The sequence below is a fragment of the Sander vitreus genome, chromosome 22 (assembly GCF_031162955.1).
Source record: "Sander vitreus isolate 19-12246 chromosome 22, sanVit1, whole genome shotgun sequence".
Lineage (NCBI taxonomy): Eukaryota > Metazoa > Chordata > Actinopteri > Perciformes > Percidae > Sander > Sander vitreus.
The window spans coordinates 16,156,658-16,168,726 of NC_135876.1; the positions used below are offsets into that span (position 1 = coordinate 16,156,658).

At 39.7% G+C, this 12,069-nt stretch overlaps 1 protein-coding gene across 2 annotated transcripts in view; it reads left to right on the plus strand.

Moving 5' to 3' along the window:
• Nucleotides 1-274: 274 nt before the first annotated feature.
• Nucleotides 275-12,069, plus strand: part of plod2 (procollagen-lysine, 2-oxoglutarate 5-dioxygenase 2) — a 34,530-nt gene continuing 22,735 nt past the window's right edge. Inside the window, exons 1-2 of one of the 2 annotated variants that reach the window (XM_078280398.1) lie at nucleotides 275-724; nucleotides 11,376-11,467. In XM_078280398.1, the coding sequence (XP_078136524.1) occupies nucleotides 613-724; nucleotides 11,376-11,467 (204 nt within the window). In that variant the 5' untranslated portion in view covers nucleotides 275-612. The remainder of the gene's footprint in view (nucleotides 725-11,375; nucleotides 11,468-12,069) is intronic. The other variant, XM_078280397.1, reaches the window with a different exon arrangement.

Genomic DNA, 12,069 nt, shown 5'->3' on the forward strand with positions numbered 1-12,069 from the left:
TTTGATGCTACTCACCCTATGTAGCCTAATAAAAAACACTAAACCTAATGTTGATTGCAGCCTCATACATTATGCTGAAGATTACCGCATTTTAAATGAGATTTTTGTAGTTTTATTCCATGGTCTGCAATAATGAGGCTGAATGAAAAGTCTCTTATGATCATGGTGTAGAAGGGGAGTAGTGTTGGACAGGCGCTGGGTGCTCAGGGGGAGGGGACCAGGGGAGGGATATGTAACAGTAAAGGGGTGGATGGTGTTCAAATACAGCTGTGCTTAGTCACACTTTCACGAAATACATCCCTGTGTCAGGGGTGAACACCGTTATCTTTTCTCTACTGCCTCTCTTCATGGGCTGCAGTTCAGCGCTGTAATTAATGAACCACGCCTGTTGCTCTCTAATTTCATTGACAAGCAGTACTTATACTACTGCAGTACAAGCTGTCTCCAGTGTTCCTGCTCTAGAAAACTTCATATCCATTAGAGGATTTTTTAGTTATTATTTTATTATCGCGAGAGCGTAGCCTACCTAGCAGGGCTGATACTGACAACTGCTTTCGGGCCGGGAGGTAATAGTCCAGTCGCTCACCCGCACTTTGTCCGGGAACACGCACAATGACAACAATGGAGTACCTCAAATTTTGTTTTGCGTTTTCCTGCTTGATGAAGATTACAAATGCTGTCTACTCTACTGATACACCTCAAGCTCCTGCGCCTATTCCTAAAGGTAACACACTTTTTTGTCTTCTCCTTCCTAATGTTTGCGGGTCGCCCCGAACTTAAACAGCGTACTGTCATAGCGCACGTTTGATCGAACACATCTTGACATCTTTCACAGCTGCCAATCATGCTAAGTGTAGGAATATTAAATCATCAATTTTCGAAGATGTCATTTACCGATCACATGATGTTACAGTAGCCTACAAGAGGCGCAGGTTGCATACCCGTGCGTGAATCTGAACATGTCAAGCGCTACACATGGTGGAGCGTAACATCACTGTAGGCCTACATGATAGTGCTCGACACAGAAGATCGTCTGCGGTTTCTCACAATCCTGCTTTTATTTGATGTCGTTTGGCAGCTTGCAGCCACGGCATATAAATACACATGTCAGGCTGTAAAATGTCAGTACGAGAAATAACCAACCAGTTTGAGGCGAGTCTTTGAGGGTTTCACTTGTTGACACTTGTTTGCATTTAGACTTGAAAAAGAAAAACCCAGACCAATCATACAGTTTTACGGCCTGAATTAGACCTACTATAAATCAGAATGCGCAAGAAATCCATTAGTATTTGATTTTAATAGCAAACGGAGTGCTCAGCCGTCGAGACAACCTATATGCAGTACATGTATATGTGTATGCTCCTAAAGCACCCTGTTGTGTCACACTTTGTTTGACTTGTTGGCATGCCCCTGTTGCTCAATTGCTCTAAATTACCCTAACATCTTTTCAGTTAAACGCAGCTCTTTTCACACTCACAGGGCATGTAAAGAACTGCAAACAACAACATAAGTGGGTGCATATATTTTTTTATACCAGTGTTGGTGTCATAATTGTTGTGGGCTTATGTGTCATTTAACTCTGCAAATCTGGTATTTTTTTTTAATGATGCATTTTGCTGGGGGAGGGAGTCTAGTTTCAGGGCACAACAGCTGCCTTCAGTCTCCACAGGCTCGTTTTGTCCTCTGGTCTGGACTAACTGGGTGTCTGTCACACAGCAGCCACATTAACTTTACAAGGGTTAAGATGTTTGCTTATGCAGTCCTTATTAGTACACCTGGGAGGGATTAAATCATGAAGTAAAAGTGATACAGTTTGTTAGGATTAATACACTTAACCTACTAAATCTCTCTCACGAATAGAATTTGAGGTAAATTTGCAGTAAATATAAGCTTTCATACTGTAATGGCCACGCAAACTGCGTGCAATGAAAAAATTCCATCCAATGACGTTAACATGTGATTATATCAAAGTGTTTTAATTGGGTCGGGTTTAATTTAGTTCCTGCTACTGTTCTCCAATATTTAACCAGGTGCCATATTTACTGTTCAGAAAAAAAGTTTTACTATTGCCGCCTTGCTACAATAGCTGAAAGGCAGAAACACTTTTCTTTTTATAACAATAGAGGCATGTCAAGTTTAAAGAGATTTGGTTTTTGTAGGAAAAAGGGTGGGACACAAAACACATTATAAATTGAGTCCACTTTTTACAGTTTTTCCTTACGTTTCATTGCCAAATACAACAACATACACAGAGGTTTCATCAAATAACTACCTCAGTGTGCAAACAGCTCAATGTGATATAAACTAGTCTTTTCAATTTCTGTATGTGACACCATTCTTTAACTTAACTTAACTAAAGACCTTTTTGATGCACTACACAAGGGACTGGCAAATTATTCTACTGACTCAATTTATGTTCATGCAGCATAGCTCCATAGTTAGTTTGCTGTGTTACAGTACATAACTTTTGTTGACGCACAAGACCCAAAACACATTGCACAAGGCATTGCATTACACATTATATGCCCACGTCTTTAGATGTAGTGCATACGTTCTTTTGTTGTTCTCTAATCAGAATAGAAGCCATTCCTTTTTCTTAGTCAGTTATCAGCCATTTTAGGGCCTGCTCATAATGCCAGGAATACTTGTGTATTTACACTTATTGTATGAAGTGTTAACTGTGTGGAATATCAACTTGATGAGTCATCTTTCCCCCCAAGTTCTCAGTCAAACAGTTTATTTCTTTCTTTCCTGAAGAAGAGTATTGTAGTGAAAAGTGAAGCAAATAACCGTTGACTTGCTAAGATCATGCAGTGTCTATTCTCCTTTAGAATACCAAGTTATACATACTGTTTCAGAGTGACAGCCTTTATAGGTGGGGCAAGGTGCTGGTTGTCATAGTGACGGGGAATTACAAAGTAGAAATAATAGTTAGCAAGGAACCAATAAAAAAGGCTACAGAGAAAATATTGCATTTACAGGAAGCATACACATGCATTCATATTTCCTGATTTGTGTTAAATGCCACCTGTGCGAGTTGAGATGTCAGCAGAGAGTGTTTCTCTGTTGGTTCAGACTTCATGCAGATTCTGATACCTCTCCTCCAACTCTTCTCTAAGACCACAATGCCTCTCCATCGGTTGTAGCACAGACGCAAACGCTGTGATTTAGCAGCAAAAAGGGCCAGTGCAGAAGGAGGAATGCAGGGCTCTGCCCATTTCTCACCTATGTGCACCTTGCCAGTCTCTGTGAACAGCGGACGTGGCTGTTGGTTTGTCGGTTTTGGAAAGTTACAAAAAGTGGGCAGCCTAGACCCCCACTGTCCAGTCACCTGAAAGGAGCCTTTCACTTATTTCTGACTGACTGTCAGAAGTGCTGTTCAGACAGAGTATATATTGGATTTAGCATGTAATTCTTGTGGTGAGTCAAAGCCACTGAGTTGCCTTCAGAGTCATTTTTACAATACCGGTGTCCCAATAAGTAAAACAGACAAGTATCAGAAAACCACTTCAACTATTAACCTCTGTCAGACATTCTATTGAAAACAATGTTTCTCCAGTGTTTTCAGTGTCCTTAGCCCAATATTTTACAAAGAGACATTTGCTTAGAAACAACTTTTGTATTCCAGTTACGTGGACATATTTTTTTGTGAGTGTGTGTGTGTGGGAGACGAAGATAAATGTCATTAGTCATTATGATCCGTTCTGCTCCACTGTTCTATGGAATAGACGTCTTCAGATTAGATCTGTCCCAGACACCACCGACGTGTCAGCAGGGAGTATTTTACAAAGAAGAAAAGGAAACTCCACCTAAAGTTGTCCATGCCTTATATTCTGTATAATGGTGCTCTCTATTGCCTGTAATTCCAGTCTAACAAACTAACAAACCCTGTTGGCAGGCAAAGCCTGCAATCACACCTAAGAACATTGTCACTATATCACAGCAAGCTTGGTTCCATGCCTTCTTTTTAGCCAAATATGCACTGCTTTTTTAGCTGTGTGTGAGGTATTCTGCCAACTGTCAAATAGATAAAATCAGCAGGATATCTAGTGGACAGTTCCCATGATGTAACGTCTTCCTCATAAGCAAAACTGAAAACAGATGACATTTCAGCAAAGTTGTCAGGACTTGTACAACTATTCCATTGTGCGACCTAGCCATGCATTTAAATGATGACATTGTGAAAGTGGGAATTGAGCAGGTGTTGATGTTTTGGCAAGAACTGCGTTGGCTAGCCTAAATCTTGAATTGATACAGCTAAGAGGGTGTACTGTTCAAATTGCCAATGATCAAAGTTGTAGAACATTGTTTTAAGTTGTAGTCATTTGTAGTTATCAACACATTAAAGATACTAATGCTGAAATATTTACTGTAACATACTGTACCAATGTGATGTTTTTAACAATTGTCAGAAGTAGTCAGGACCAACTTGTAGCTTTTTACTGGAAAACTTGCCCTTGGTCGAATCACAACAGGTATTCCAATCATTTTAAAGTACTGTCTTTTTCTTAAGAGCCAGCGATTTCAGTTTGTATTTAGTAATCATTGAAGCCTATTAAAATAAATAAGCTAGGTGAACATGCAGATGCCTAACCATGCACTTAGGGAGCAGCTCACTGCTTATCTTGAAAGCATTTTGAATTCACTTTCCAGATAGAGAAGCAGGAGCCGTTTCAAAAAAACAGCTTGTGGTTGTATATTAAAATGCTTGGCTCATATGCCCTTTGCAGGAAATAATATCAAAATATAATAGCTTATATCATACAATTGTGTTCTGCTTTCCACTTACAGCAATTTCAGCAAAAACTATTAAAGCACACTGAAAACCTAAACTGTTAATCTCTAAATGCATTATGTTGAATTAAATTAGGTGTGTATTCCTGTCAACAATAAAAGATTTAAAGCTCTACAGTAACACCGGACTGTTGCCAACAGACGAAATGACTACACTAACTGTAATCATTACCCCGACAAGAGCACTGCATGACATAAACCAGTTTAAATTAGTTATTTTTTTCTTTCTACATCACAGTAGTTTTTCGGAGGGTAAAATAAATAAGCTATTCTTGATTCAAAATCATGTGTGACGAGACTACAAAATTGTTTCCATGCTCAACGCTGGTGACATCATGCCACATCCTAGGGCTAAAGTGTGTAATTGAAAACACAGGCTTTCTCTGCAGATTCACTAAACCGCTCATGTGTTATGGAAATGGTGTGTTTGATCAATTATGGTGACTTTGAAGCGTCACTAGTAAATACAATCTATTGTAGTTGTGGACAGCTAAAAATAATGTCAGACAAACCAACCTGCAAGCATTTGGTTTTCTAGTCCTTTTTTATCCATCCCTCAAATTTGGTGACTACAGCTAATTGCAAACACATGGAGTACTCATCTAGGTAGCAACAATGGTATTTCGTAGGCAAAAAAGAATGTCTGCAGGTCTAGGGGCTTCTAGATTTAGATATGAAAAGTGCTACCTCTGTGCCAAAGCTGCTTGCAGTTACATTAACATTATAATGCATTCTAAAGCTGGAACATCATTAAAAGTAACTGTAGGTTGGGTAGCATGCTATGTTTAGCTGAGGTCTGAGAATTAAATGGATGGCAGAGTTGCTTAAGTGAGGACAGTTAAAGAAATGCATTGGTCTAAAAAGACGGGATGAATTGATTTTTGTGTCTATCCTTCTTAGGATTATTATTATTATGTTATGCAGGTCTCTGTGGACAGATATAAGTGCTGTTTCTGCTCTGATTTAGCCAGTGTCCAAAATATGGATTGTGAGTGTGGCTTTGCTTAAACACTGACTTCTTCAGAATGCTTCTGTCTTCCCTTTGCTGTTGTGGTTAGAAAAATTAGGCCACCAAATTAGTTACCTTTTTCATTTCTCTCTGCTTAGGTATTACTTTCATTTACTTGGGACATGTGTGACTGGTCTGTCTCCATGCGAATACTCGCTGAGATGGCCAAACTATGTTGACATCAACCACGCATTACATACCAAGAGAATACTCCTAATGTTGTTTTTCTCTACAAATTTCTTCTTATGCAACCTGGCTCGAAATTTCACATTACATTTTAGAGAAAACACTAGGGTGGAAAAGTGTATGTTACATTGAGGGGTTTCAGCTTTACAATTACTGCTGAAATTTTGGCACAGCTCAAACTGGGGGATTCCACTAGGTGTAGATGTGCCGCTGTTTTGTTTCGTTCTTCGTCGTGCGTTATACCACACCGGGTTGCGTTCAGAAGCAGATTAGTTGATTTGGTCATTTTTCCAGGATATTTGCTCTAGCCGACTTCCTGCCCGGCCTGTGCAATGCCTCACGACTCCGTAAAAAATAGACCTAGCGCATATTTTTAGCGGAGCAGAGCGGAGAGCCGCTTCTGGGACGCGTTGGTGGAATCACAAGATTTGTCTTAACCCTTGTGTTGACTTTGGGTCACATTGACCCGTTTTTTAATTTTTGTCATTAAAATTTTTATCAGAAAAAATGGGAAGTAGAAATAAGCGCTGAAAATGTGTAGAAGAAAAATTTTACAATTTAAAACGTTGGAAAAAAAGGCGTCAAAAAAAAAAAACCCCGGGCGTCGCCGGAACACAACGCAGACACGCCTAGTGGAATTTAGAGGTAAGACCCAACCATTTAGAGTAAATGCCTGGGAGTCTGTTACACTCAGCCCATTTAAACAATTTCACACAACTCTCCATGCACCCTGATAGTTATGTCTCCTTTCATTATTAATTCATTTCAATTACTTGAGTTAAAGTTAAATTTACATTTCATATGATGAGGGCTGGCTTTTCAGGAGGGTGCTCATCCTTAGGAAAATGTCCAGGTTTAGGCATGGCACATTGGGTTACACAAAAAAAAAAAAGTAGAATTGAGCATTACTGTACTGCAAGTATGAATCCCCCATCTCAAAGTTTCTTGCTTTACCTGTAGATTAAAGGCAGGCTCACTCAAATAGAATGCAAGGACAAAGGAATGTGGGCTTTTAACTGAACTACTTGCACTTTCCTTTGCCGGACACGTTTTCTGAACACTGTTTACTTGGATGACCAAAATAGAAAGAACAGGGGTTTGTGTTCACTGTCCAGGACTGTCTCGTCAAAGAGGAAAGATCCTGTTATCCTTATGCTCAAGACCAGGACACATTCCCATGATACCGCTTTCCGTTCTGCAAGACATGCTTACTTAAGCTTAGCCCCAGTCGGTGAATCACAATTTTTGCTCATCGAAGTGTGAAAGTTTACTTAGACGGCTAGTCCCATGTGGTACAGAGAAAGAGGGAGGGGAGACCATTTGACGTCCATGCCTTTCTTGGAGAAGAGTTACAGCAGCACTGTATGAGCTACATTCCTCTCCCCCCTGTGGGCTGTTCATATAGTAATGACATATTGTTGTTTACTCTGACTAGACACTCATCCTCCAAAACCAAAGCTGTCATAAAACTTCTTTTGAGTGTTGCTATTTGTCTCTCAGTTATATTTCATTAGTGTGATTTACATTAAAAAAAACAACAACAAAAAAACATCAAAGGACTGGACAATTGGCCCAATTCAATTTTGTAGTAAGATTGGAAGGAAGATTTGTAGCCTACTAGCCTTGAAACCAGATCAACCTGTCGTTTCCTTTGCTCTGGCAGATAGATTTGGCCTTCCCACATTGACAGATTTCCAGCCTGCCAGGCCCTGGGTGGACTAATCACACCATTTTACATAGTGCAGGTTTAAGACGACGACTGAAAGAGGAGGGTCATGCTTACCGAATATAGGTCCCGAACATAACTGGCATACTGGTTCCAGGACAATGCACCAGGTTCACAAAACTCAGATCAAACTGTCCAACTAGGCAGTGCTTATAAAAAAAAAATGAATCAAGCGTGTGTTACTGTATTGCTTATTTCTCGCCTCAGATGTTTTTAGTAAAACATTTTAGAGTCCTGTAATTTGAGAAAGTTTGTGACCAGGCAGCCATTTTTGTTCCTGCTTCAACTTGCACATTTCACTCAGAGTTACATCGTTTCATTGCTCTGATTGGTTGTATGTCATGTTTTGTCGTTCTGATTGGTTGTAGGTTTATTTAATTGTGTCCAGAGACATTTTAGTCTGCGCTGTCAATAATGCACCTTGGAAATAAAAAATACTATTTTTGTGGATGATGGACCTCGGAGGAAGCAAACGGAACAGTGCGGGATAATGATTGACCTAAAGGCATACCTAATGAAATGTTCTGTACATAAAAATAAGGTGACCAGGCGGCCAATTCGTTAAGGAGGCCAAAAATGCCCAAAAAGCCATTTACAGATGTAAGACTGTGTGATGGCATAAAGTATGGGTGAAAGTCAGTTTAAAATAAACTGCTTTTTCAGTATAAAATCAGTACCTGGACAAAGTATGCAAGGTTGGTCACTTTTTGCCTGTGATCCATAGTTAGATGTGCAATTTAACAATCTTTCTCGGAGCATTGTGCCAAACTGATTATAAGAGAATTACTGGGTAAGTGATGGAAAGCCCAATTGAAATCTAGACTTAAAGCAGCCAATTGACAACCCCCTGTTTACCATGCTATACAAAGTATGTATGAGCTTGGCTTAGCATAGAATTGGCAGATAATAATTCGTACTTTGGTACAAGGTTTTCAGCCATAGTTCACATGAGGCCACAGTAAATTCTAAGGGATTTTTTCTACCAGGAATTGTAAAAGGTAAAGCCATGAAAGAGATTTTCCTATGTGTTTGAATAACAAGTTTAATGTAGTAAATAAAAATGTCAGTCTCATCTCTTTTAAATCAAAGGTGGTTTGCATCCCCAGGCTGTACTTAACTGGGAGCTTGCTTGTTGAGTTGCACTCATTTGGCATGCATGTTTACCATAGGAGGAAAGTTTTTGGTTTCATAAAGTCAGGACAAAGTCACCAAGGGGTAATTGATGTGAGCTTTCAGCCTATTTTTTTCCTGACGGCAAATGTCTCCCTGACATCACAGGCTAGTCAGTGATTTTGTTTTCAATATGCGTGCAAAAGCACAGGCAAAAGTACAGCTTTAAATCTTTGTGTGTTAAGGAAAATAAACGGAATAGAGCAGGGATCACAACATGCAACCACTGGCTTTTATTGCACAAATACAAACAAAGCTACTGGTTATGATTTTATGATTTTCATTGCGAAGAGACATGTGCCCTGGCTGTAAACACATCATTATGAAATAGAAAATTTTCCTGGAGGTTTCCAAATATTGCCATGGAATACCAGAAGAAAATTCTTAAGGCGGCAGTATACTCTGTCAGAACTGCTTGCTGAATGGTCGAATAGCTCCTGGGGCCCCCTCCCCCCATACCTTTCCTACGTTGAATTGAGGGGACTGTGTCCGACCATTTCTGTAACTTTCCGAAACCGCCAACATTCACACACATCACGCTGGGATTGACCAGCTGTGTTTGAACTCTCTCAAGCTCTCTTTTCTTTTGTTTAACACTATGAATGGCTTCCAGGAGACACCGTTATCCCAAGATTTGCTTCACACAGCAACAAAAAAGGGGAAAAAAGTGTCTGGTTTGATTTAAAACTCTTTTTATTTGGTCTTCATGTATGTACATATTACATTTAGAATACCTAATTGCCTGAAAATGTGTTATACTAACCCATGCACTATGCTTCATCATCAAGCCAAGAACATGGACACACCTGTAACTCACAATAGGCATCCCTTCCCTCTGTGCGCTGTGTAATTTGTGTGTCTGAATCTGCCCAGTTCTTTGCTGTTACCTAATGCTGTTGCGTTAGAGGCAGACAGTGAACTATTTCCAACCTGTAACAGAACCTCTGTGTCAGGAGTACTGGAATGGCTATTAGAGCGACGGCAGGGCCACAGGCTAGACTGGGATGAAAGAATGGCTAAGTCCCAGTGACAGGAAATGGATGGAAAAGAGCTGGAAGGAGGCTGCTTGTAATGTACTTTAGTGTGGATGAGTGAGTGGGAGGTGGGTGATTTAGATTTTGCTGACAAATGATGATAATTATTATAGAATAATTAGAATAGGACCTAGGCTCTTGTATGCCCTCAGGCTTTCTTTAGTTTAAGTGTAGAAATAAAGTACAAATACAATGGATGTCAGAAATCTCTTGTCCAACTTTTCAGCATCTACAGAGCACTGATTGTCCAGAACGTTATATATGTTGTTGTTATTATTAAGAGATCACAATGTTCCCCTTCCATTGCAACCATAGTGGGTTTGAATGACCACTCAGTTGTGGTGAAGGGGGTGTGCACCACATGAAAAATTACATCAACATATATCTTTTTTTATAGCTTGAATCTTAACGTACATGGCAATATTTGCTGCGCTGTCAACAAGATGAATACGAACACTAGGCTAGTAGCAGCTTTAACTGTGTTATGGGGTAGAGTGCACTTTTGGGCCCTGCTATGTTCTCTTTCATACTTCCAAGCCTACTTGCCAATGTCCAATAAATCATTAACAAGGGTTTAGTGGAACATAGTGCTGTATATTAAATAGAAGGCAAATTGGCCCTTGAAACATGAAAAGCAGGATTAGTACTCAAGTGGTCCTATAAAACCATATTAAAATGTCATTAACTTTTTGTTGGTCTGTCTGACTCTGAACGCAGAACAACATTTTGCACATTTTAAAATGATCTTTTGGAAGCTAGAAACAAAGTTAGTAGTCCTCCTTTATGGAACAATAGAGTTTGATGAACCAGATCTCGAGGTCCAGGGCACTTCCCTCCTTGGCTCACAATCACATATTGTGGCCTTTCTAATCAAGGTTACCCCCAGATGGTTTTAAAACACATAATAGGACAAGTGAAAACTAGCTTAGTGGGTGTTGTCTGCCTCTCTCTAGCTTCACTTGAGGCTATGGTGCCAATTTGTATTTGGTCTAACCCTTCTTCAAACCTCAGACTTCAGCACTCGTGGCCACTGGAAATGTCCTGTAGGTTTGTGGGAGTTGTTTTAACCCAAGAAGAAGGAAATGATTGAATCCACGTTTAAAAATATGCATCTGGTTTTAAATCAAAACTACAGTAGATGTTCCTAATTTGAGATGTAGGTTTAGACTGTTAAACCAAATAGCTACCAGTTTGTTGACATAGGTTTGAGGTTTACAAGAAACTTGGTTCACAGAATTAGGGATCTCAATACTTATATATATATAAGCATCAAACACTACATATTTTTGTGGATATCCTTCAATGTAAACCAAGAATGTTCTCTAAATTCACAACTTAAAATGCCACAGTTTCCAGCTACAAGACTATATCCGCACATCCCTATCATTTTGTAGCCAAAAAATATGTAATGACTTTATAAGACACATAAGTAAGGTTGTTTTTCTTTCTTTTGCAGAAAAATTGCTCGTCCTAACTGTTGCAACAGAGGAAACGGATGGGTTCCGCCGTTTTATGCAATCTGCAAACTATTTCAACTACACTGTGAAGGTAAGATTGTCTTCTCATATTTAAAAAAAAAAAAACATCCACAAATGTGTAGTTTTGTAACAATGCCACTATCTCTCTCTCTCACACACACGCCAAATGTTTTCAACAACAAACACTTAGGATTGATAAGGCCTGTTGAAAAACATCCATCTTAAAGGGAAACTCCTCAATGTGGGTCCAGAATTCCCCTCTGTGGTTGAAACAGAGGTCAGCGTTAGTGCACCGCCCGCATTTGAATGGGCCTTGCCTTTCTGTGACCCTGCTGCACCTGTTTGTATTCCAGGGCTGTCAAGTTTTGAAGACAGGCAAGAGTGACGTTCTACTCCCCACATAGTGGCAAGCTACTTTGCTAGCCTTCTAAATAAGAGTTAATGTTGTCAATTTCTTGTTATTCTTTGCTTGGTTATAGTGTTCTTCTGGGCTTGGTGTGCAATTATCTTTGTTCAGCAAAGCCAATGAAACTACATCGGTAAACAAAGAATAACAGGGCACTGATGATTTAACTGCAACTCAGGCATTTCCTCAGTACCGCAGGAAACTCTGTCCATGTGGATTATCAGTATGAAGCTGCCTTAAACTCAGAACCTCACACCGAAGAGGTT